Source organism: Balearica regulorum, chromosome 5, assembly GCF_011004875.1.
Source record: "Balearica regulorum gibbericeps isolate bBalReg1 chromosome 5, bBalReg1.pri, whole genome shotgun sequence".
Classification (NCBI taxonomy): domain Eukaryota; kingdom Metazoa; phylum Chordata; class Aves; order Gruiformes; family Gruidae; genus Balearica; species Balearica regulorum.
In genome coordinates, this window is record NC_046188.1 from 40,740,529 (window position 1) to 40,767,061 (window position 26,533).

Sequence of the window (26,533 nt, forward strand, 5' to 3'; positions counted from 1 at the left end):
ACACAGTGCTCCAGGCGAGGCAGCACCAACGCTGAATACAGCAGGATAATCCCCTCTCTTGACCGGCTGGTTACGCTGTGTTTGATGCACTCTGGAGTGTAGTTTGCGCTCAAAGCATGCTGCTGGCTCATACTGAGCTGCTGTGGACCAGAACCCCCAGATATATTCATATCAAAGACTTTCTTAGTATTTTTATGGCTAGTTCTGTGAAAATGTTATCTCAATGCTCATCTCAAATCTCATCTCAATGCTCAGAAACAGTCAAAAGGGCAAGCAATGATAGGAATTCTTAGGAAAACAAAAGGACAGAAGACCTATTTAGTTCATGGTGTCTTTAGTTTTCCACAGTGGTGTTCATTTAAAAATAAGAAATGGAGAAGAGTGATGAAACTTATCACAGGTGTGCAACAACTTCCATAGATGAAAAGGTTAAATAGCAACTTCTTCAACTTGGAAAGATAGGACCAAGAGAGATTATAATAGAGGATTTTAACACTGGTAAAGACCATCAGCTACATCTTGCAGTGAGAATTAGAGGATATCCGATTAAGTTGTCAGGGAGTCAACAAGCAAAGAGAAGCAGTTTGTCAAACAATGCAGAATTGAATTGTGAGAAATTAAAATCTGAATCTCATTGTTGTAGGTGTTTTGGATATCAAAAACATGAATGGGTTTAAAACATACTATGCAAATTCATAGAAAAAATTGTCCACTGAGATATATTACAACACAGCGATACAAATACCCTCTTTGCCATACCAAGTCCCAAAGTGCTTTCTCAGGGAAAGAACCCTTTTCTCATGGTCTTGCCTCTTATGTGCCTTTTGCAAAACATCTGCTACAGGCTACTATTGCAGACAGACCCCATCTGTCTGGTTTTATTTTTAACATACTTAAGTATAGGCCTAAAATTTTAAGTAGCGAAGAAGTTGTATTTGAAATTACGATAATGCATATAGCCTGCTTGAATTACAGTATAGACTTTTACATCACACACTTTATTTACAATATATTCTTACACTATAATTTTTGCTTATTCTAGTGTTATAGAAAGCAACATTGTTTAAATGGGTAAATGGATTTTTACTGTTACTTTTGCACAATTTCAAAAGCAGGAATAGTTCTACTTTGAATATCCTGGTGATGTAGCTTCTTTTACTTGATTATACACAATGATTGCACAAGCTGTCCAAAGTCATATTCAAACAATGTATTATTCACAACCATAACAGGTAAAATGTGTAATTTGGTCTTACACAGAATAGAGGATAAGTTTTTCCTGCTTACTCTTAATGATGAATTACTGTCATAGGGGATCCTGTAACTACAAGTGTCTTGGCAGTAGGTGGCTTTCACTCCGTGCATTGACAAAGTTCCTGAGTGCTGTACTAGGAACGTGATGGGAGATCTGTCAGTCTTTTGCCTTCATTGACAAATGAAGGCAGCAACTATCTGCTTGTTTTTAAATTTGTGCTTTCACATGCTGCTTGGAATTTTAAATATCCCAACATCAGCTGTCAGTTAGTTTTGAGCAGTGAACTCCTTTCAGCAGTACCCACTGACTTTCAGGGAGGTAGAGTAGTTGGCTTCCTCTGAACTATGGAGCGGGAACAAATGAAGATATACTTCAGATTATTTTGGGGTGGGGGGGGGAGTGAAATACATTATGCTAAGTCTCATTGCCTTCAACTCAATTTCCTCTAGCTAGTAGGTTCTTTTAGAAGGGCCACAACTTATGTATAACTGGCTAAAATTTCCCCTATCCTAACTTGGACTTACAGAGTTTTCATTTCACAGTTACCACCTTTTTTTAAAGAATCTTTTTATCTGGTGTAATAATTTCTTTTGGGATTTCCCTGTTGCTGGGATTTCTATAGATGTAATGATAGTAATGACCAACTGTGTTGGTACATAGTAGACCAATCTGTATGTTAGTAGGTGTAGACTCATCCTGTCTGGAACATTTGCTTGTGCATAATGGTTATTCTGATGTATTCAGATCATGACAGATGTAAGCAAGGGAGAGAAAGTGGGGAAAATTCTGAAAGTTTGTTTTGTGCAGTGTTGAAAATCAGGGATTTCACAGGAATGAATAAAAATACATCCAGCCAAAGTAGTATCAGCATTTTTGGAGCTGTCACCAGTCCATGGTTTGTTCAATTGTCTCATTAGTTTTCCTACCTTTTTTTTTTCCCCTACCAGTGAAAAATCTGGTAACTGTAAGACTGTAATATGTCAACGCTAGACTTATGATGTCACTTCTTTGAAGACTTGCCTAGCTAGCTGCTGGGATAGATTTTGTTGTAACATTGGTTTTGCCACAGTTTGTGTCTTGAACGTTTATATTGGGGTCGTGAATGCCTGAGACGGTGGAGATCTGATTGGCTTTGCCGAGGTTCTTAATGATATTGATGTTGTATTTGGCAGTTTCCACAAAGCTGTTTTCCAGTAACCAACCATCTGATTCACCCTCCAAATCTCCTAGGAGAAGGACATTCTTCATTGCTGTTTGTAGGTACCGGACACCAATAAGTACAGAGAGCTGTAAGAAACAGTTAATGGTTAAACAGAGAGTTTAAATTGCAGCCTCAATCCTACCACTACATCCGCTTTCTGACTTGTGTATTTACAGGCCTAATAATTAATACTGAGTAAATCAGACAAATTCTTTACCCCAGCAATTTATCTAACCACTGTCCCAATTAATTACATTTTTTAGAAAGAAAAATACCAGGGAGAGATTGATTGATTCTCTCTCCATTCTTCAAGTAGCATTCTCACCTGAATGTATTGGCACATAAATACCTAGAATTACTTGGGAACACTGCAGCCTCAGAGACTACAACTAACTGATGTGGAATGGATGATCAATTAATGGACCATCAGTCAGTGGGAAAAGAAAATTAAATTGTAATCTGTTAAGTTCTGTGGATTTTTTTCCACTGACCTTGATTAAATCAGTATTTCCTCCAAGAGTTTAATTATTATATGTAAGTCACATGTGTCCTACATGCCAATGCATTAAAATGAAGAAGGATGGCCTATAGTAGAGCTCAAGTGTAAGTTTAGGAAAAGCCACACTCTCATAGTTCTGCTGGAATCGAGATCAGTGTGCCCAGCTTGACAACATTTAAGGGATCACAGAGAGCTGGCTCGCAGCTCTTCCATATGCTGCCAAAGGCCTCTTGTTTCTGGCACCACCCCCCCCATCTTGCACAGCTTGAGGACTGTTGTGAACTGTTTTAATTATAGTGCTAATATTTATGCAGTAGAGCAATAATCAGAACATGAAAACTTATTAATAAAGGAATAAAACCATATTTTAGCGTATACCATTGGGGTGTCCTTTACCTGCAGATGACAACTTTCTTTAGAGGCCAGCAGAAAGGCTGCATCTTTGCAGGTGTATATGCTTGCATGACAAGCAGGCTAAGCTACATTTTAAAAGGTATGTCATGTTTGCAAGTACTGTCTATATGGTGAAGCCATGTAATGTAAAAAGGAGCTTTGAGATATTAAAACTTATGCTCAATTTTTACTATAAATAAAATTAATGTATTCAGCCAAAGGCCCTGCTCACATTTTGTATATCTTTGTTAAAACTGACTTAAAACAATCCTTAGGCCTTCTCACCTAACTTCCTTGCGTTTGTGTCACTGCAGGTATCATCCTGTATCTGATCCCATAAATGCTTCAGGGAAGGGAATATGCCACAGTCTATTGAAAAAGCTCTGTAAGTATACAGAATTATACATATATCATTTCTAATAGTTCTCATCTTCAATGAGTTTTGCTTCTACTCTGGGGACTTTGAGAAAGCTGTCTGTACTAAAGGAAGTCCTGCAACATTCTTGGAAGTGCTTGTGGACTTTATATTAGATACTGAGGCACTTCTCGTACGTTACACCATAGTTGTTTCCCAACCTAGAGAGCAAGGAGTCTCCAATTAATCTGATGTAGCCCATTTTGATAAGGCTTACCTCAAACAACCAAATGAGCAATGCTGCAATACCGATGGATCTCATAATGGCCATGTAGTGATCCAGCAGGGCCTCTCTGCACCCCTTCACCCAGATATTGAGCTCCTCTGTCAGAAAATCGTAGTTGTAGTGAGCACTGTTGTTGGTCAGCTGGTACTGGATACAGGGCCGTGGGGAGCTTGGGTTGCAGCAGCTGAAGGGTACTCCATCCACCAAGAACTTTCCATCAACATTGCTCTTTAGACGGCTGCAACAGGACAGAAAGTTTGGGCAAATCTGGTATCAGCAGCAGATAGCATCTGTGATTTTTTTCTTAAAGGACATAACGCAAGTCTGCTGTGGTGTAGGCCTCTCCAATGTATCAAAAGGAAAATGCTAGTATATTTCCAACTGGAAAAGTTGCTTACTGCAGAAAAACTAAATTTTTCATTTGCTGTATTTCTTAAGTGCAGTATGAGCACAGTGCCTCACGTGGTTCTTGGTACTGTGCGTATAAGATGTGAAATCAATGTTCACGGAGACGTTGCCTTTTTAGGTATCTTTGCACTGAAAATACTGAAGACAATTTCTGAACTTGTTTATCTTGGTGGAACTCTAATGGAAGTTATGGCCCTAGAAATCCTGTGTTTCGCTACTTCTGGATTGATTGTCAACACAAGCATTCCTAATAGAGAACCTAATAGAAGAACAAGTTTGCATGCCACAAGAACCAGTGGAGATTGTCTGCTGGCATTTCATTATTGCACCCTGGCTGGCTCGGCACGTTTTGAGTCTAATTCACAAGGGCATTTCTACTTCTTGTAAATATACTTTTTGTAACTTTTGAAACTGTTTGTATTTATTGCTAAAAATTATTCCTTTGCCTCCTCTATAAGATCAAGAGAAAAAAAAGGGGAAAAGAAGAAAGGTAAAGAAATAGGAGGGAGGGGAAAAAAAATCATAGGATGGAAAGAGAACACAGTCTCAGATTAATCAAGAGTTTCTAGAACAGTGAAATGAATCCTCGACATCCATTTTCCTTGTACTGCCTGCTCTTTAGCTAGTGCGTCCTTGTGGGGACTTCTGTTTCCAAGCAGGCTCTTCAGAGAAATAGATTTTCCAGAAATTGGAGAGCATAAAAGATGTTGAGAGATGCTTTCACACTTTGGGGAAGAAGCCTCTAAGCACATGTCTATTTTCGTGCTGATTGGAAAAAGCTTATTTCCTGAGACAGCCCCACAGGTGAGAACCACGGCCTGTTTTAATGAAGCCCATGCCCTTTGTTAGGGAGCCAGAATACATGAAAGACAACTTTCTCTTAAACAGCCAGCTTTCACCATTTGCTAACAGTAGAATTTTTAATATCTTCCACAGCTTATCCTCATTTATTAATGTTTACAAATAATATTTTCCTGTTCCACTACAGATGATTTAAATTAAAGGGAAGAAAGTCATCACAAGAAGCTCATCAGGTGAACAGAAGAAGCAGAAACTCTGTGGTCCAGGGTTCTTCTGGCATTTTGGGACTAAATGTATCCTTCAAAAGAACCACAAGCTGCTAGGAAACTCAGTATTTCTGGCAGTGCTGGGATGGCAGAATAATTGCTTTCACTTTATTGCGATAGGCCTGCTAAATACAACGTCCTTCCTGCCTTTTTTTTGGGGGGGGCGGTGGGGGGGTGTTTCGTTTTGCTTAACATTCTGTCATAAATATCTTCCTCAAAAATCTTTCCAAATAAGCCAGGAGGTTCATCTGCCATTTTCCACCTAGGAGGGGGTTAGGCTTGCATTCTTCTCCACTTTAAAGCCTAGCTCTTCACTTTGTGGCCATCGTATTCCTGGTAATGGCAACAGAAGGAAGCCAATGCAAAAGAACCCAAGTAATCCACTGAAACCAGACTTAAGTGAGCAAGCATTGTAATGGGCATAGGCAAAACCACTCACTGGGAGGGAAACAAGGAAGGGGGTCAGAGAGGGACAAAACGGATGGCTTGAATGTGGGAGGAGAAAAGACACCTCACAGAGGGAGGAGAGGAAGGCCGGTACGTCGTGAAAGGGAAGCTTTTACCTGGGCCAGCAAAATGCCCTATATATTTCGGTGACATAACCCAAATATAGTACAGCATCTAAAATGGTTAAAATACAATCTCTTAAACTAGTTCTTAAGCTTTTCTTTTGATCCCAAGCTTCAATTTAATTATTGTTTTATCTTCCTGCCATGTGTTATAAAGAGGAATCTTCTTTCTACTGCCAAGGACAGCAGTTTCCAGACTTGGGTTATGTCCCCCTGACATCGTGTTTCCTCTACTAGTGGTAAACTAAAGATGATGTATCTTTGTACTGTTAGAAGGGAAGACCTCAGTGACAGAGCTGCGGGAGTGAGACATTCACTATTTATTGTTGCAATTCAAAGTTGTTGTGGTATCATAAAGCAAAACTTGCTTTTCAAAGTATAAAAAGATTATTTTTACCCAACCAAAGCAATGGTAGGATTGTACCACTGTAACGTGCCTCATCCTCCCACTATTCCCGTCAATTCTCTCCATGTCTGTGGTGTTGGCAGTGGAGATACAGAAGAGAGCGAAAGGAAGAGGATGTGAAGGTGGAAGGTTCAGTTTTGCAAAGGTTATGTGTGAGCTGGCATTATGTCAGTTCTTAACTGCTTTGCCTTTTAATCTTCCAAGTACTAACTGCCATAAGTACAAGATGAAACCAAGAAAATATTTGTTTTCTTCCCCGTCCTTTCTGAACATTACCAGCTGAACTTTGCTTCTAACGATTTTATATCGAATGTTTCACTACTAGATTTTTGGAAATCCTAGTATAATTTGGTTATACAGCACCAACTTGGATTCTAGCAAGAATCAAGATGGAATTATCCAACTTACATACAGTAAAAGAAATTCTGCAGTGTAGTTACTTCCCTCACACACATTTCACTGCCATCTTCTGCCAATTTTCTGGGGCAAAAATTGGTGTATTTTCAAAATAATGGCAGAGCACAGGTGACCCTGCAGAAGACAATGGAGTTTAGCTAAGGCCCTGAGTAAAACATTACTGTTTCTGCATATCTCAGAAATAAAAGGCAGTATAGTTTACTTTTGTCCTCGCAATAAGATACTACTCTTAAGTTCCTGTGGACCATCTTTGTTGTCACATCACTTTTCAGTGTAGAACCAGGATTTAAAACACCTCTTGGGTCAGGTCTGCTTTCTGTCACTGTTGCTTTCCAGCTTCTCCCTTGAGAATACTTGTTCTGAAGCTTGCTTTATTTCCACAGCCAACTGCCTTACGCATACTGATGCCTTCTTGTCTGAATTGCCCTAGGTCCTGTCCTCTGGTATATTTGTAGCTCTGTATATACGCTTTGCTATAATGGCAGTTTCAGGTTGCAAATTCTGTGAAAATAAGATCTTTGGCCTCCCTTCCTCTGGCTTTGTGGTCACTGATTTTTGAGTTCAACAAAACAGAACACTTGACAGATGCCAGTCAAGATTTTTGTGTTTGTCTTTCCCAGGCATATAGAGCTACTTCAGTCTTGTCAGTGAAGACTTTTTTTCCAGCTTTAGAAGAATTATTACATATTGGATTGTCTATTTTTTAAAATGTTTTATTGTTACCTTTTCTATTGTCTGTAAGAACTGCCAGATTCTTCTTTTTGAGCGTATAACTTCACAATTGCTACATCATGTGAAGCACCAACCAAAAAACCCAAAAACCCCACAAAACAAATTTCAAGGTTTTTTTCCTCCTCCTTTTTTATGCAGTGTACACGGTGTTCGCAGTACACATGAATGTATAGATTTGAACCTGGATTTGCAAAGGAGAAGGAGAAAGACCTGTCAGGGTTTAGCATTGACTGTGCAATGTATTGATAGTACAATACTTTTTACCTTCCATCATCAACTCATTATAATTGAAATTTTGAGGTAGCTAATTCACACATTAAAAAAAGGAAAGATCTATCTTTGCTTAGCATCCCTAAAAAGTTAGCAAAAGGCAACTTTGTGCATGTAGTTAGCATATTTTGTAACATGGTCATTCTGCAGTTTTTTGATTGAGACAAAAGTCCAGCAGAAGTTAGTATGTACTTGGCCTTGTGAGGTGTATGCTAGAACTTCAGAATGATTACATATAAACAGAAGGATGCTTTTTGGCTTGAGTACTTCAGTATTTTTGGGTTTAGAGGGAGCATATGGTCTAGACAAAGTGTTCTTCCCACTATTATCCACTAAAGGTTACTACATTAGTTAAACTATGAGGGTATTTGTGACCATGCCTATGACCAAATAAATGTTATCTCTTCTTGAGTTAGACCCATTGCCAAAGTTATTTAGAATGCCCTTTGAGAGAAGCCTTCTAGCCAGAAGATGCTATTTTAATAAGGAGAGAAAATACTGCCAGAATTTTTGGCTGAGGGCAGAGAACAAACAGTTTTGTCATATTCTCTTTAATGTCAATGCATCTCAAGATCTTTTGACACTACTCTTACTTTCTGTTCCATACAAATTCTTCTTGAATGTGGCTTTTTCCTAGAATTTTTTGTTATGACTAGTAAATACTTACTCCAGAACTTCCTTGGAAGCCATATTCAGATAACGAGCAGATACCCACTGAATTTCAAACCAGTCTCTAAAGCCATTGTTTCCACAGCATTGGAATCCAATTTGTAACATATCCACTGTTTTCTTTAAGAAACATCGTCCAGGTATGTCTGTGTCCTTATAGAACTTAATAGCATCCCTCAATCCCAGATAGAGAGACTCTTCCAGCTCATTCCTCATGGTGTAGCACATGAGAGCACCCACCAGGATGCAGAAGGTAAAACAGAAGGTACATACGATGTATGGGAGCATAACTAATTTCCATCGAGAGAACTTGTTGGCGTCCGAGCAGTCATAGCAGATTTTGCCACCCAGAAAGTTGATGATACATGCTATGACTCCTACAGAGATCAGCATGTTGGGGACAGAGTTAATGTCCCCTTTTGCCATCACTTCGTTGCGCTTCTTGATCTCTATTTTCAGAAAGAGGCCAAGACTGAAGAGAATGATCCCACTCACTACAGAAACCCAGTTGAGGATCCATAAGATCTGAGCCAGTTTGTCCCTCTTAGTTTTGGTGAATTTTACTTTGAGGACAGCCATAGTCAGATCAGCATTAGGAAGAGCTGCATAGGTCAAGGAAAGCTCGTAAGCCGATCAGGAGCATGTATCCAAGGCATGCAGTAGACATCTGAAAAAGAGAGAGAGATTACTGTCTGTTTGACTGGGTATTTACAGAGACTACAGAAAACTTCCTGTACAGCCTCACGCACTCTGAGACCTGCCAAGGGAGTGCCTGGTGAAATTTATTGCTTGAATTTCATACAATACGAATCACTTAAGAAAATAATTCTAAGGACCGATTACAGCAGTTAAAAAGAAGTGAACAATAGAACCAATGAACTCTGGATTCCTATAGATTTTTGTCTTCAGAGCAATTTTCTGTGCAGATTTTCTGATGTCTAGAAGTGAGTTGATCTGCTGTCTTTCCCTCCACGAGACTCATGGTGCCCTTCCTTTCTACTCATTCCCCATATTTTCTTGATGATTCTAGGAATTTATAATTCTTAGATTACTGTGTCATGATCAAATTTGCATTCAAAAGTTGCTAAGTAGGATAAACAAGCACATACATACAGCATAATCACAAAAGCCCTTTTACCATATGGGAAAAAACCACCAGAAACACAGTATCCTATAGGTGTGTTTAGCCAGTTCATTGATTATGTACCATAAATGTGATTTTGCTAGCAAAAAGCAGTCTTATTCTTACACTTATACTACTAAGATATGCTCACTCTGGCAAAAACTGAAGGGGGGACTGACAGAAAAAAAGTTCAACAAATGGTTAAACTATCAATGACTGTGTTGGTTTTCTAGAAAATACTATCAACATTTTATTAAATTTTAAGTGCTATGACTTGAATATATTACTTGTGAACAAACCATCCTCCACACCGTTTTTCTGTTTGGTCTGGCATAAAGGCACTACCATTTTTATGTCAAGTAACGTATCACCCTACAAAAAGACCCAGAACATCTTCAAACCTTATGAAAAAAAATTTAGCAGTTTAAGATGCTCTATTTCTTTCTCTACCTCATTGCCCTTCCTTTCTGAAAAGTTCTTATTAAAAAATAGTTTTTGGAATAGCATAATGTATTAAACAAGGCCTATTTAATCCTTAAGGAATCACTGTTACCGTCTTAACTTCTGGTCCTGCAGCTGAAGTTCCTTGTTCTTTCCCTTTGTCCTGAGAACTGTGACAATCCCACCTTATTCCAACCCTCCTATCACCTGTGGACTGGTCTTCTTTCTGAGTCCCCCACATTCCAGTCAGAATCCTAAACGTCATTCCTGGTTGCACTTTCTGCAATAACCTTGACTTCTTCACCGCCCATTGGAACTGCTTCCAGTCTCCCATCTGAAGAAGGCTCTGCAGCCCCAAGGGACGCCACAATAGTTTTTTGAAAGGGAACTATATGAAAAATGACAGGAAACTCCTTGTGTTGAGTGATTTTTATCTTGCATATTTTTTAGCTTGTTTTCGATATACCTGCTCTTATGTTATTAATAGTCCTTTAGTAACTTTCCCATGTGATCCACACACTCTTATTTTTCTCTCCAAAGATCACAATGATGGGCATAAAATATATTCAGAGAGAGACTCCCCATACACACACCAATTTCCAAATCTGGTATTTCAGAGTTTCACAGCTGAAGGAGGACTTATGTGTTTCAAGGTCGGTCTGTCTTTTCCCCAGCTATTAGTGGTCTAAGAAAAGATACCATTGTTCCCAGCACTTTTAACCTTGGTTGTCTGCAACGCTAACAACTTTTCCTTTGCACCTCTCCAGTTATGTTACAATCACAGGCAGAAAGCAGCTAATAACATCCGAGAGCTGAAACCTGTTAGAGCTGGAGACAATGTGTTTTCTGTGTACGTGATGCGGATGTAGAACTATGCTGCAATATGTCAGGATCAAACCATGAACTTTTACCCTTCTTCAGTGCTTCCGATGCTTTGTGATTGCCTTTCCTCAACACATGCAAGATATATGGAGCTGCTCTTTCTTCCCTCCCCATAAAACCTGCTCTCAGCATGGTCTTGTACTAATTCATCAATTTTCATTAGAGTGATTTTATACTGTACAGCTATGTATTTATATGATGATACAGTCATCTAATTCCACTAATACAATGGTATTTATAAACAGTAAAACATAATCCTGTGTATTTGGGGAAATAGAGAAGTATAAGCAGCTTTATTCATGTATAATTGTTTTTAAGCTAGTGGACTCTACTACTTAACTTCATCTGAATAAAATAGGCATCAGCTAAAACAGCATGAAAATGTCCTGCAGACAAGCTGTACAGAAGTAGGGCTACACCTACCCACTGAAGGATCCACAGCTGTAATGAAGCTTAACATTGGGTAAGCAGATTGTTGCAGAGTACAGTTTAAAAAGGTCATGGTATCCCAGCATCTTCATTTGCATGTCGGAAGAAATCAATTCTATTTGTTCAGGCGAGGAATAGGTTGTTCTAGCTGTATTAGGATATGGTTTAGGTATCTTCATGCATTTGAATAGTAAAACATTTTAATGCCTGTGAGATCTAATTCATTCATGTTGCATTTATTTTCTCCTGCACTTAGAGAGGAAACTAATTTCCCTCAAAACTATTCATCTCTGTATATCTTTTGTACAATACACCGAATAGTGTGCAAAATGCACAGTATTTTTCCATACCGGTCTTATTTCCAAAGGTGTTCAGGCCAGCAGCTTTCTGACTTTAAAAACAGGGTCCTAATTTTAATGATTGGTAAGGCTGATTATCGATTATGGTTGACTACTCATTGTGATCATTTTGTGATAATCATATCGATTATCATAATGAAATATTGATTATTGATAGACACCTCTGTACAAACAAGTCCAGACAACAGTCATTTATAAAATGACAACACTTTCTTCACAGCATTCTTCTATGGTATCCTTCAGACCTGATTTAAAAGGATCATTCTCTGCTGGCACAGAATTAAGCCTCTGTATGAATTCAGCCGACAGCCTGTCTGCTAAGCCCGGAGACAGTATCTTTGATTGCTTCACCAGTTAAGCAGTTCCTGACTTGAACTTAAATAGCTGTAGATAGCTGCTGCAAATAGGTTTATTTGCCCCCGATAGTGAGGTCTCAGAGCTCACAACAGAGAGAATCTGTTGTGAAGTTTCCTAGCCACTGTTAAGCAGCTCACGTTTAATGGCCAGTGTATATGAATGCATCACTCACTGTTCATTTCTACAAAATACGTGTACGTATTTGCAAAATGTTTCTAAATTGTTAGGCACACATATAGTTACACTGTCATTGAGAACACCCTACTTGCCAAGCATCTTTTGGTTTAACGTTTGAACAAAAGTTGTAAACAGTTCTACATTTACTTAAAATTCATCTACTTGAGGCATTGTTGATTTTTGAAGACGTAAATTTAAGACTTTCTGTCATATTCTAGCCATAAAGAAATTTGAAGCTGAATTCCATAAGCTGGGATAGATTCAATCGCATGTTGCTATTCTGATAAAGCTCCCTCATTTTCAGATGCCTAAAGTTAAAAAAATGAAAAATTTATGTGCAAGAGCATCTTTCCTAGTAAGTCCTTGCCTCCAGTAATTCTCATACGGTATTTCCAGTTTCCTTGGTGCAATTTTAGTATTATTATAAGAGCAGATTTCACGGAATATTCACATTCTTCTAACAGAGGTACCCACGCCATGGTTCTCCAGTGGTGTAAGATTTGCTATTTCATATGGGCTGTACTGGCAGAGGAAAGGGGGGGGCACGACCGGTTGGTGTAGTGCAGTGATCACTCATTGACTGACCCTGGCTGTTACTGATACACCTGGGATTGCACAAAGGATCATTGGGACAACTGTGCTTCTCGTGAAACTTTGAGTGCATCAAGACTAGGACAGGAGAACAGCTTACCTACTCTGTTCCTGAGAAATTAGTCTATGGGAAACACTAGGCAGAAGGTCTAGCGCTCCCAGCTTCTACAAGGATATTTCTCTTGCGATTATTTTTTCCTATGCTTACAGTTTACTGAATTTATTTTAGGTAATGAAAAGACCCTCTTCCCCTCATAATGAATTTTGTAAATACAACAAAACGTTATTCTTTCCCTAGCTATTCCAGGAAGTATTTAATGTATTTATTAGCGTAAGATATATTGCAACATGCATACTGCCCCATAGTAACATTTTTTGAGCATCATGAAGAAATTTCTTCTAGCTGAAAGAACTGAAGTGCAGTTATAAGCTAAAAGCGTCATTGTCTTGCTCTGTAATACATATCTTTTCTTCTCCAAGTTATATTTGCCACTGGGCTACAGTAGTAAAACCACAAACTGGTTTGTGGAACTAACACCTCCATCAAAGTTCTTAGAAACACACCTCACCATTGCACACGAGCCACTCCAGAGTTATGAAGCATATACGCACAGACTTTTTTCCCCAGCTATGGGAGAGGAAGTTGGATTTTATTCTGTAAAGGGAGAAATCTTTCTTTCAACAGAAGCAGCCCAATAAATGTGGAAATCTCTTCCATATTATCGATACTGTTCTCAAGCTTTTCTTGTCTAACTCACTGCAAACACAGCTTCCTTCAGCATACTGTAGCTTTTTGCTTTCAAGATGCCACTTAACTGTTCCTTTGTTATCAAATTCCCCTAAGTACATAGAACAAGACATAGCACAGCTATTTGTTTATAAAATTTACTTATTAGATGCAAATTGTCCAAAGAAATTTGGTTTGCAATTTTCTCATAAACAAACCACATCTTAGCTCACCAATTTCACTAAAATCGGCCATTTTAGCTAAAAACACATTCCTATCTGTGACTTATTGTAAAAGAAACCACTAACCTGCTTCAGAGGTTAGATCTCAAGATCTCAAAAACAGTAACCTGATGAGTACAGGGGAGAAAATACCTGGATCAGGCATCCTGAGGAAGAGTGAAGTACTGATTTCCTGATGTCTGTGTAGTTCTTCTGTCCTTACACTGACTCACCAGTGGAGATGGAGAAAAAGACTTCAACTCTCCTGCCCGTGCTAATCTGTCTTTCATCTCTAATCGTAGCTAAGCGATTTATTTCAAGGTTCTTATGCCACCAGGTTAAATCCTGCAAAACAGGCCAGTTGTCTGAGTGTGAACGGAGATCTCACTGACAAAATGGATTTATAGTAACTTCTTTTACCTTTTTACCCCCCAGAGGTTTGGGCTAGTAAGCAACAGAGACTGTTCTTCAGTACCTGCTAATGTCTTCATTACTTCTTCATTTCTCCTTACCAATAAATATGGGTCCAAGAGAGAAGAATGAGAATAATGAAACTCTGTGCTTCTGTGGGAAGGGAAAATGTATCTTAGGCAATCATCATTTACGTTCATTATTATGTGCCTTACCCATAATACCATACTTCGTTGCTTTGGATGGAATTGTCTGTCCTGTGTGTATTATTGACTGTGACTGTGTCCAAGAAAGGAATTCAAGTAGCCAAGAGCAACTGGATCACCCTGTATGACTCACAGTAGATTCTGGTTTGGGAGGCTTTCCAGGTTCAAGAACAATCTAGTAGACACCTCTGTCCTAGACTCTTAAAAGCTTTATCCCAAGCCAGAAGCAAAAGCATCTCGTCCTCTGGCATTTCTGAGCCCGGCATGTAGCGATCTGTGGGATGGACATGGCTGGCTTGAACTGGCAACAGTAGTGGCAACAAGCTCAGTCTGCAGCAATGCTTGATCAAGTTGTTAGTGGAGGTGTTAGTACCAGAACTGAATCACTAAGCAGGACCAGGTTTGGTCTATAGGGTCCATAATAGGTCAGCACAGCAGAGAGAGTTCAGTGAGCACCCATGACTGACTGCAAGGGACCTGCACCAGGGATTGCAACGCATATGAATATTCTCAGGAGCATAAACGGTCCTTGCCCAGCTAATGATGAGCAATAAACTGGTATCACGATATTACTGTGATTCCAACTGTATTCTGGCAATACACCTGCTCATCTTGTTTATGGTCTCATGCTTTTGTAAAGACAGACACCCCTCTGCATGCATCAGTATTATCACACTTAGTATCAGGGAAAGGTGGAAGATTAGTTATCAGTGCAACTCAGTCTATCAAAGTCTTGAGTAAAGCAGATACTGGAATATCTAACTACAATATTCTAAGAAGAAAAACCAATTAAGAGTTGTTCACTTGCCAGAAGTCATTTCATACATTACTGTGTGGAAGAGGGAGGCTCATAATTGCCAGTGTCGCTCTGTGCCTCCACAGGGTGAAAAATCCCAAGGACATGTCCCAACAGGATGAAGTCATAACGTGAAATTCTCTCCCTTTTCAGTTTTTCTGATACAATCAAACTCATAACTAATATTTGTGCTGAAAGCTCCATCCAACGATGCATCGTCTGGTACCGTATGGCAAACTTCCAAAGCCACTTCCTTGATGTGTGGAGGGTGCCTAGAGCCATACAGGCTCAATGTGCCTTTTGATGGCAACTTCAGTTCAGAAAAATATAATTTACTGTACCTTCACCTTTTTAAAGAAGATATCTGAAGTAGGGCTTCCAGCTTTCTATATTGCTTATGTGCTGATGTACAAGCACATCCAGGAAACTTCACATCAAGAGCATATGTTATACATCTGGGACCTGTTGGACTTACTGCATATGGACCACACAAATGCTTGCATATAATCAAATATACCACAACTGCACTGAATTAGTCCTATGTACATGGATCATTGATGCTTTGGACTTGCTGTACTCCTGCAGACCACAAGGAATACGTTAGATCTGTTCAAATGCGTACATTTGTGTACAGATCAACTCTACAGACCATATTCAACAGGTATAATATATTCCTTGTGGACAGCATGAGTACACAAATGTACACATTAGAATCACAGAATCACAGAACGGTTTGGATTGGAAGGCACCTCAAAGACCATCTAGTTCCAACCCCCCTGCTGCGGGCAGGGACACCCTCCACTAGACCACATTGCCCAAAGCCCCATCCAACCTGGCCTTAAACACTTCCAGGGACGGGGCATCCACAACCTCTGGGCAACCTGTTCCAGTGCCTGACCACTCTAACGGTAAAGAATTTCTTTCTAACATCTAATCTAAATCGACCCTCCTTCAGCTTAAACCCATTACCCCTTGTTCTGTCACTACACTTCCATTCACCTGGGATTTTTGAGCTATTGCTCTGGCTGGGATGTAATGTATTAGGAATCCTGGACAAACATCTGAAGTCCTTTTCTATGCCCAGAAAAAGTTCATGTGTGAAAACCACACACATCTGTGGAACTCCAGACATATGTTATCCCTGAGTATTAGAAAATGTTATTGCTCAGATAGATACCTACACCCAGTAGTAGAAAAATGCACCTTCCCTGTTGTTGCTTTGCAATATAAACCTAGTACTTGCATGCATGAAAGCAAGCAAGCAGAAGATGGCAGTGCTGCTGTATGTAGGTTTTTTCCTACAATGCAAAGAAGCTTTCTTGTATTTCTGTTAGATTACAGGTCACTTACACAGCTAGTGGAAGCTTGGGAATGCATCATTGTAAGAAATAACTTAAATCCAATCTTAATGCAATTAGAGGTCAATGCTACCTGTATTTTTTGTTCTGTCTCATATTAGGAAATGGTTTCAGCTGCAAAGTTAATATTAAAAGTTGAATTATTCAGGAATTAATTTTGTTTTATGGCAAACTATAACTAAACACAATGCACTTTCTTGCTGACCTGCTGGGAAGCCTGGACAGCAAGACCATAATGATAGAGTAGCATTTTGTAACTCAGCAGGAGTGGTTGTAGATGTGGGTCTGCCATCTATCACCCAGTGGTGTAGAAAGAAAACACACACTTTCCTGCTAACAGTGGAGATTGCTGTGCTGTGGCTTTAGATCTGAAAGAGGTAAATTTAATAAATGTTTGGCCAATTACTTACCCATTTAGTACCATTCATATATAAGTTCACAAGCAAGGACAGATGTGTTATGAATTAGCCTAATTAAATAGCTAGTTGGGATGACGCATGCTGCAAAATTTTACATCTAGTTTCCAAAAATTAATGTTTTATTTTTATATTTGGACGGCTTTTCATTTCAGCTTGTATTTAATGCAAATGATAACTAATGATAAGAGATTCTGGAGTAATGGACTAAAACTGGAGGCACTCAGTAAGTCTGACGCAAGCAGGTACTATACACACAAGCAGGTACTATACTTTCTTTAACATGTCAGTGCTTCAGAGGGAGAGTCCATACTCAGGAAGAGAATCTCACTGACATGTTAATGCGGAGAGGGTATGAAAAAGGGAATTCAGACCATCCGGGTTTTTTTGGCCTTTGTGAAGTTGTGAACCACATGGTAGGTACCGAGAGGCGTAAGTTATTAGGCAAATAAAAGCAATTGAGTCTTTGCAGAATATTCATCTCTCAATTACATTTTTTGAACTTTTAGGAAGGAAGTATAGCAATATCTAGATGATTATGGTTGTTTTAGTTAGATGAAGATACCTAAGTTAAATCACAACATTTGAAATTCTTATGGAATGGCAGAGTTGGCAGAGGGAATGTCAAAACTCAAAGGCAAGAGATAATGGGGACAGACAGTTATTTAAAAGAACCCAGTTCGTACATTAGAATTCCCCCAAACTCATTGCAAACTAAGTCAATTATATCTTTTTACAACTACAGCTATACACTGTACTACAGTTGTACCAGAAGACCCACTGTACTATGTTCCATGCAAAATACAAATACTGTAACTGTAGCTCATCTAATTGCCTGAAGAATGTCACAGATTAAACAAATCAGAAAAAGAAGTATTATAATTTTCATTTTTCAGATGTTTAAAGGTTATAAAGGTTATAACAATACGGATGCCAGAGCTAGTCTCAGGCAAAAAAGGAAATTATAGCAGACTTGCATGAACTGCACTGCATGTGTACTGCTAGTCTTCTGGGCTCCTGTATATTCCGGGAAATGCCATGCAGGTACCTATCAAGCTGACTCGGATTTCAATCCATAGGAGCTGTACTGTCCATTACCTCTGAGTCATCCACTCCTGACTCACGGTGAGTCATTACAAATGGAAAACTAAGGCACAGAAATAGTGTCTTCACCTTATAATCAGACCAGCAGTCTATGGTAAAGCTGGAACATGAACCCGTATTTTAAATCGGTTGGTAACCTAAAACTTCCATCTTGGTTGTAACTTTTTTCTCAAGACTAGAATCCATTTTTACGACTTTATTCATAACTAGCCCATGAAGCAGTCTTGCTTTTCACCTTCGTACCTTATTCACTATGGATCATACTATCACAAGCGAGTCATCAGGAAACTTTGTGCAGAATGGAATTATACATATATTATGAGGGTTCCCAACAAAACTTCCCTCACATGAGGCAAAATCTCCTTTTTCTATTCCACATCTCATACCATCAAGACTTTGGTGCTTTGTGTTGGGTTTGCGTGGCAAGGTTCTGGTAGCGGGGGGCGGGGGCTACAGGGGTGGCTTCTGTGAGAAGCTGCTAGAAGCTTCCCCTGTGTCTGATAGAGCCAATGCCAGCCGGCTCCAAGACGGACCCGCCGCTGGCCAAGGCCAAGCCAATCAGCACCTCTGTGATAACATATTTAAGAAAGAGAAAAACAGTTAGAGAGCGCTTTTGCAGCCAGAGAGAGAGGAGTGAGAAGATGTAAGAAACTCTGCAGACACCAAGGTCAGTGCAGAAGGAGGGGGAGGAGGTGCTCCAGGCACCGGAGCAAAGATCCCCCTGCAGCCCGTGGTGAAGACCATGGTGAAGCAGGCTGTCCCCCTGCAGCCCATGGAGGAAGGATGAGGGGGTGTAGAGATTCCACCTGCAGCCCGTGGAGGACCCCACGCTGGAGCAGGTGGAGGCACCTGAAGGAGGCTGTGACCCCGTGGGAAGCCCATGCTGGAGCAAGCTCCTGGCAGGACCTGTGGACCCATGGAGAGAGGAGCCCACGCCAGAGCAGGTTTACTGGCAGGACTTGTGACCCCATGGGGGACCCACGTTGGAGCAGTTTGCTCCTGAAGGTCTGCACCCCGTGGGAGAGACCCACGCTGGAGCAGTTCGTGAAGGACTGTAGCCCGTGGGAGAGAGTCACGTTGGAGAAGTTCGTGAAGGACTGTCTCCCGTGAGAGGGACCCCACGCTGGAGCAGGGATGAGAGGAGTCCTCCACCTGAGGATGAAGAAGCGGCAGAAACAACGTGTGATGAACTGACCGTAACCCCCATTCCCCGTCCCCCTGTACCGCTGAGTGGGGTTGGAGGTTGAAGCCGGGAGTGAAGTTGAGGCCGGGAAGATGGGAGGGGTGGGGGGAGGTGTTTTAAGATTTGATTTTATTTCTCATTCCTCTACTCTGTTTTGCTTAGTAATAAATAAGATGAATTCCCTCTCTAAGTTCGGCCTGTTTTGCTCGTGACGATAATTAGTGAGTGATCTCTCCCTGTCCTTATCTCGACCCATAAGCTTTTCGTTGTACTTTTTCTCCCCTGCCTAGTGAAGGAGGGGAGTGATAGAGCGGCTCTGGTGGGCACCTGGCCCTCAGCCAGGGTCAACCCACCACAACTATACTGCCAATTGACCCTTCTTCCCCTAGCAAAGTAGTCAGACATACACCCTCACATTTCTCCTCAAAGAAACCTCCTATACTAATCAGGAAGTCTCCCTGTTGTCACCTTATATAAACCCGATGTTGATGCTGTTTTTCATTCTCCAGGCACCATTTGAACTGAACAATATTACTCAGGACACCTTGCAGGGAATCTGAGATTCTTTTAGAAATAAAAGAGATAGTTTAAAAAAAGAAACAAAACAAACAACAACAAACTCAGAATTTCTGAAGCTGTCAAATAGACAAAAACCAGCACCTAGACACAATGCGCATAGAGCTCTTCTGAAAAAGATCCCAGATCCCTCTGTCCCTTCAGTGGTGACTTCATGCTTATCGACACTCTGTTTAGAAATCATGATCTATGAAAAAAGACTGAAAGAACTCAGTTTTCTTAGTGTAGAGAAGACTGATGGTAAAAATACTGTTCAAGTAATTTTAAAGTAGTTGCACAGAGGAAGGGAATAGATTTCTCTGGTGACAGGAGGAGAAATAATGGATGAAATCTTTCTCTTGGTGAGGTAGTGAAGCAGCCCATGAAAAAGCTTGATTTCCATCAACAGAGTACTTTCAGAAGAGGTTGACAAACACTGGCCAGGAATTTTGTAGGGACAGTTGGTCCTTCCTTAGTAAAAGGGCTGAATTAAATGTCTCAAGTCTGTGATTTTTCATTTGCTATGAACTGGATACCTGTATGAACATCTACAAAACTTTCTAAGTGCTATTCCATGTTTGGTCAACACTTCTTATGCTCATTGACTTTGCCTGAAATGTGAGCTTCTGAAACTTGTTTACCTTTCTCTCTTCAGTGAGAGCATTGTTTCCACCTCCATTTATATATTCAATTTACAATTTTCAACAAATTCTAGGATTTGGTGGATGTTCTTTTACTGACTAACCAAACCTATTAATTTTCCATCTCTTGGGAATGAAGAGATGAAGACTTATGAAGTCTGTGCAGCTTGCTACCTATCCTCCTCTTTATTTTTTCTTTCTTTTTCTCTCCTCTCTTTTCTGATAATCATTTGATTTCTGGCTCTCCAAAAAAATTTCTGGAGCTTTGTCTCCTACTTCTGTGGTCAACTAAGCAGAAACATTATTCAGAACTTCTGACTCATACAGAAATAAATAAATAACCCCAACACCCTGATGTCTAGGCAAAGACGTTCCAGTGAAAGTATTTGAAACCAAGGAGCCTGTACTTCGCAGGAGGAATCATCTACTCCTATACACGTTTACTTGAAGAAAATAACAGCAGAGTTCAGGTGGTCTTACACATCGTTAATCATGTCGCCCTTCTCCATCAGCAGATATATACTTATGTTTATGTATAGGTATGGTTTTTAATTTTTAAAGAGTCCTTGCAAGAAACATTCGATCATTCCTTTCAGACTAAAAAACACTGATGAAAACTCTTATACCTCCCTTATCCCACAAGGAAGAAGATTTCCAGGAAAGCAAACTTATTTTTCCATGATTATCCATTATGAAGCCCAAGAAAGCAGACGTTGAAGCACTAGAAAGTTGTGTTCCACCTACACACAATCCTGGAAGTTATGATCTAGTTCTTCAAACAAGATAGATAGATATTGGGAGTTTATATGTGGGTATATTCTCATTCTCTGTTGTTTTTTTAAATAGAAAAAATCATAAAAGCTAGAGCTGTGTCCACTTGTGTCCAGAAATAGTTTGCTGTCACTTCGGTCTTTACAGGCTTGTTTGTCCATTTTTTAAATTCAGACCAGTTCTATTCATTGCCTCATTAGGTGATTTAACACTTATTATTAAATACTGAAGCCATATTAGACATGTAAGAACATATTTACAGGACTGGGAATTACTTTTCATACAGTCAAACTTACCAGCAAATTGTATTGCCATGCGTATGCCATGCACATACCAGCACAACTACATTTTTATCTCTTTTTTTTGGTTCACAGCTTTCCATAGCAACAACTCAGTTATAATAGTCTGGTCAGGTAAGCCTTTGGAATTTGGAGTAATTTCTGACAGTAATCCTCCTGCTCTCCAACTTCAGAGTTCTGCTCTGCAGTACCTTTCTTTTGTCTCCTTGCAGCCTACAGCCAAGTTAGACATTTAGGATTGAACTAAGGCAAGACAGTCTGCTTTACTGGTTTACTTTGCACCACCTGAAATATTAAAAAGTCTTCAGAACAAATGCAGAGGTATCCATTTGCAGTAGTTTACAGCTGTTGACTAACTTTGCTAAGTAACTTCATTTTCCTCTCTATTTTGGAGGTAACAGGCTAAAGTTTCTGCCAATATAATCAGTCTGACTTCAGAAAAGTTAAACCAGGAGATAATTGTTTCCAATACTTGTTCTTCTCCATCCCAAGGTGAAATTCAGCTCTTCGCAAGATCTGAACCTTTGTTGATGCAAATAATGATTTTTCCCTTCCTGTCATTTAAATAATTTATTTATAAAAGTAACATTTTGGTATAGTTTATGATAAAAATGTTAACTTAATTTCAGTGTGTTTTTCACGAATTATGAACATGATGTAATAGTTTTAATAAGAAATATTTAGGTATACTGTTTACATGCACAGACATGTAAAACGTACATATGAGAATTCACCTTCCAGAGAATATTCATAGCAGGAATAGACTCAGAGATCTGCAACAGATTGGAGTTAGAAGCTCCTCTTCTTTCCCCTTTTCTTTCTACATAAGTACTAGTAAACTAAAATGACTAGCTTAATTCACAGCCACATCACAGTTACATGTGCTGGGCTATCACACTTGAATATGCTTGCAAAAGCTTTCTGGCTTTATAGTAGGACCTAGGACACTCATCATCATTCCATGCAGATTCAGAGGTGGCTCTTCACTCACATATGTTCGATATATTGATTCAAAGGCTGCATGATAAACACCCATACGAAAAATATAGCTACATACGAAATACTCTACAGGGTCAGACCTGGCCCTCTAGTCTGTCTCTAACAGTAGCAAGAGTAGATACTATTTAGAGGCACTTTTTACACTTAATCTCTCTTTTACTCCCCCTGCATCCAAAACTATTGTTAATTGGATGTTATGGAATACCAGATAATTACCACACAAAGCCAGATACAGCAACAAAATACAATTGGTTAAAAGGTAAGAACAAGGTTATAGTTACACTGCAAAAAGAGGCACATTTTTACATTGATATAGCCAATTAGAACTAACAATGTAAAAGCCAAATAAAAGGCATAAGACAGTTTTTGGCTCAGGGTAACTTTTTCCAGGCCCAATCAACATTATGCATCTAAGCTTAACTACCTGTACCACTGCAAAAAGGCTAGAGTAGCTTGAATCTATATTTATATAGAGATGTTAATATGTGTGTTTGTTTTTTGTGTTTGGGGGTTCCCCCCCCCCCCGTGGTGAAGATATTCTGCAAGTTTGCACTGACAGAGGAAATGCTGGTACACATTTAATTTACCATCATCTTTGAACCAAAGCTAGTAGAACAGAAAGCCTTGAAGAACCTCCTGGTATATTTCTGAAGCAGTGAATTAAAAATAAATAAATAGACCTTTTCTGTAAAGACCTCCTGCACTTAAGTGGAAACAGATTTTCCTTTTGAGAAGACTAAGTTTTAGGTGGTTTGGTTTTTTCCTGCTTGACTTTTATTTAACTATTCAGGTTTTGTCTACTTATGAAGAGTCCACTGCCGTTTGAAAACTAACAGATCACTATAACTTTAATACTAACTGATGACAAAGGGAAAGGCTACTTATTTTTTTAAAGCTTGCAGTGTGCATGCTGACTTACAGTATGCTAAGACATGTACTCATGATGTGGTTTCCATGATATTGTGCATGACGATGTGGTTATATTAGATAATGAATTAACTTGTGAAGTTACAAAGTGATGAGAGAATCTGTGCCCCCTGGATTAGCAATGATAAACAGGTAAACAGACAAACCAGACAAACAAGTTTGTTAAGGCCTTTCCATTCTCTTTAATCAAATCAGAACATTTTCCTTAAGAATTGTACACCTCAGGCAATATGTCAATTATTTGGGGAACAATAAAGTACTCTTCACAGATGGATTCATATTCATATTACACCTAGCACGTAGCAAGTTTTGTTGGCATTATTTAAAATAAGAGGGGGTTAGGGCATTCATCTATCCTTAATTATAATTTGGGAGGAAAAGTACTGTCTCCTATAGAGGGAATGTGAAAAAGTTATTTGCTTTGTGCATAAGAAGAGTAGGTATAAGGAGCAGGCCTATCCTAGAATAATTGTCACCTTTGCAATGCCTTTAAGGCAGGTTTAGAAGAATATGTAGCTCCAGTAGAATATTTTCCACCTGAGAAATTGTAAATATCTAACAAAGGTAAGCAAAACTCATAACACCATTTTGCAATTGGGGAAAAGAGGTACTATTGAAAAGAAAAAAAAAAGAAAAACCAACCCTCCACACCTGTTTGAATCAAGGTTGGTCATTTCCATGCACAAAATGAGTATTTCTTCATAATAATCAGCTTCTTATTAACTGCTTCAGTTGTTAGTTAGGACACATTATACACATACACACATATTCTTTATATATAGAGGAATATATGCTTATCACCAGTAGTTATGTACACCACTATGGCTGGTGGCCCACTGCGTCAGGTAGTTCACTTTGTGAATGAAGGAGCATCTGGCTGAGGCTGACACTGAGCAAGTCACAACTGTTCAGGCTGTTAGGTTAGGTTCACAGCTCCCACTGCTAGGTAACTCATTTGTAAACTACAAGCATTAAGATCTTCCTACTCATAAATCTGCAGTAGGAGATACTGTTTTTTAACCTTACTCTTTGACTATCAGCTCCTTGTGATGAAGAAAGGGCTTAAATTATTCACACCATCATCATCTTATCTGCCTGATAGCAGGGAAATAATTTTTTTTTTTTTTTTTAAGGAAAACTTCACGAGAGAAGGCTGCAGCATGCTTACTCACTTCATACAAGCTGCTGCAAGCACAGCAAATCCGTCCTTCCCCCTTCCCACAGCACAGGTCTCTCCGAGCTGCCGGTCTGCCAGATGGATCCAGCCTCTGGGTTGACACCGTTGCCTACAAACGCTCCCCGTCAGCTGTTGTGCGATGGCACACCGGCACTCACCGAAGAGCACCCGCTCCATTGCCTCACCAGGCCTGCAATAGTCACCTGAGGGAGCTGAAGCCTTCCCTTCGAAGGGCGTACTGGCCTATGCGCGCCATACATCAACCGCTCCCTAGTGCCCCAGCGTGGAGCCCACGAGCTACAGCCCTGCTGTGTCCTCAGGGCAGCGTTCGCCCCCGCAAGGGAAGAAGTCCCTGAGTCCTCTCCCCGCACGGTCACCCTCCTCCCCCGCCCAAGCCTCTCTTTCCTCAGCCCTCTCGCCCCTCCGCGGCACGGCGGAGGCAGGGCAGCGGCCTGAACCCAGGCAGGCCCGGGGCACCCATCCTCTCGATACGGGCGGCTTCGCCAATGAGACCCGGGGATGGCCGAAGCCCGGGCTGATGAGGCGGAGGCCGGTAGCGCGGCGAGGACGCAGCTCCCCCCTCCCCGGACCAGAGCGGGCGCTACAGCGGGGAGCGGCCCTGAGGCGGCGAGCGCCGTGGACCGGCCTTGATCCCCGCCACAGGCGTTGCCCGCCCCCCCCCCTCAGCGCCTCGGCGGGAAACGGCTCGTGGCGGCCCTGGCCGGCCGGCCCGCCGCCACCGCGACGGGAGACTACAGTGCCCAGCACGCACCTCGGCCCCGAAGCTGCGCGGGGGCGGCTGTGGCTGGTAGCGAAGCTCACCGGCTCTCAACCAACCCCGCACCAGCACCGTGTCCAGGTGCGCCCGCCTCCAGTATCGTAATTGATCACGCTGACAACCAATCGCCCGAGAGGAATCTCCGCAGCTATCCAATCACCGCTCCGGAAAAAGAGATGTGGGCGGCACCCTGGAGGACAGCGGGTTCGGTGGCGCTGCAGCTGAGGAAGGGCGAGAGCGGGGGTGGCGGCGCGGGCGAGCGCGGCCGGCCTCCGGTCGGGACTGCCGCAGGGATGGCGGCGGCGGCCGCGAGGGGGTTAACCCCTTTGGGGAGGGCCGCGGGCCCCTCCGTAACCCCCTGAGTGTCCGTCCGCGCTGCGCGCAGCCGTTATCCCACCCCGCGGGCGGGCCGGCGCCGTCCCGGCAGTGCAGTCGCCATAGAGACCGCGCCGCACGCCATGGGGCGGAGGCTGGGCCGGAGGCTGGGTCGGGGGGCGCCGCTCTAGCTCCCGCCCCGCGCCGCGCAGACCATCCCCCGCGGCGGCCGGGGGTGCCGAGCTCCGCAGGGACTCGCCGTGCTGCGCGCCGCCCCGAGGAGCTGCCGCCGCCGCCGCCTCCGCCTCGGCCCCGTTCCAGGTGAGGAGACGCGGCACTGCGCGGCGGCGGTCGCCGTTACCCCTGCGCGCCCGGCGGCGCGAATCCCGGTAGCCGGGCGGAGGCGTCCCCGGGCGGAGGCGTCCCCGGGAGGCGCTCCGGTCGCCTCAGCGGGGCGCGGCCCTCGAGCTCTGGCGGCCGAGCCCCCGCCGCCGGCCCGGCCGCAGCGGTCGCTGCGTGGGAGCCGCGTCGCGGTTTCTCTCCCCGTGGGAGAGGGAGTTCGCCGGGCGCGGGAGCTCCGCGGGGGCCGCGTCCCGTCCCGAGAGGGGCTTATTGCAGCGCCGGGTGCGCAGGCAGGACGGGGCGATCCTTTCCGTGGAGTTAAGGTCAGCAGGTCTGGCAGGCTCCAGCAGCAGTCATCGCCGCCCCGGCCTCTACGGAGAATTCAAATTTATAGGCACGAGATTTTTTTTGTCCCTCCCAC

General features: G+C 41.7%; 2 protein-coding genes across 5 annotated transcripts in view; one reads left to right on the forward strand and one right to left on the reverse strand.

The window, feature by feature from the left end:
- Positions 1-249: 249 nt before the first annotated feature.
- LOC104634566 (photoreceptor outer segment membrane glycoprotein 2) lies at positions 250-25,653 on the reverse strand. Of its 2 annotated transcripts, none has more exons than XM_075754378.1 (5): positions 25,450-25,653; positions 24,673-24,880; positions 8,526-9,194; positions 3,981-4,227; positions 250-2,542 (listed from the first exon to the last, which is right to left on the reverse strand). In XM_075754378.1, exons 3-5 carry the CDS (start codon positions 9,104-9,106, stop codon positions 2,276-2,278), a joined length of 1,095 nt encoding a protein of 364 aa, XP_075610493.1. In that variant the 5' UTR covers positions 9,107-9,194; positions 24,673-24,880; positions 25,450-25,653; the 3' UTR covers positions 250-2,275. The 2 variants fall into 2 exon arrangements, with proteins under 2 accessions (XP_075610493.1, XP_075610494.1); XM_075754379.1 differs by lacking the exon at positions 25,450-25,653 and adding an exon at positions 13,988-14,179 and having other exon boundaries at positions 24,673-24,732.
- Positions 25,629-26,533, forward strand: part of TTBK2 (tau tubulin kinase 2) — a 99,833-nt gene continuing 98,928 nt past the window's right edge. The window contains exon 1 of one of the 3 annotated variants that reach the window (XM_075754375.1): positions 25,629-26,091. The gene's annotated coding sequence lies outside the window, so the exon portion shown is untranslated. The remainder of the gene's footprint in view (positions 26,092-26,533) is intronic. The other 2 variants (XM_075754374.1, XM_075754376.1) reach the window with 2 other exon arrangements.

What these genes read in the sequence shown, in the direction of transcription:
- LOC104634566 (XM_075754378.1), bottom strand. Translation starts at nt 9,106, where the DNA reads ATGGCTGTCCTCAAAGTAAAATTCACCAAAACTAAGAGGGACAAACTG. An exon ending in GCTTCCAAGGAAGTTCTGGA is followed by an intron (nt 4,228 to 8,525) that starts GTAAGTATTTAC and finishes GTCCTGTTGCAG; the next exon opens with CCGTCTAAAGAGCAATGTTG. An exon ending in TGCTCATTTGGTTGTTTGAG is followed by an intron (nt 2,543 to 3,980) that starts GTAAGCCTTATC and finishes TGTTTCTTACAG; the next exon opens with CTCTCTGTACTTATTGGTGT.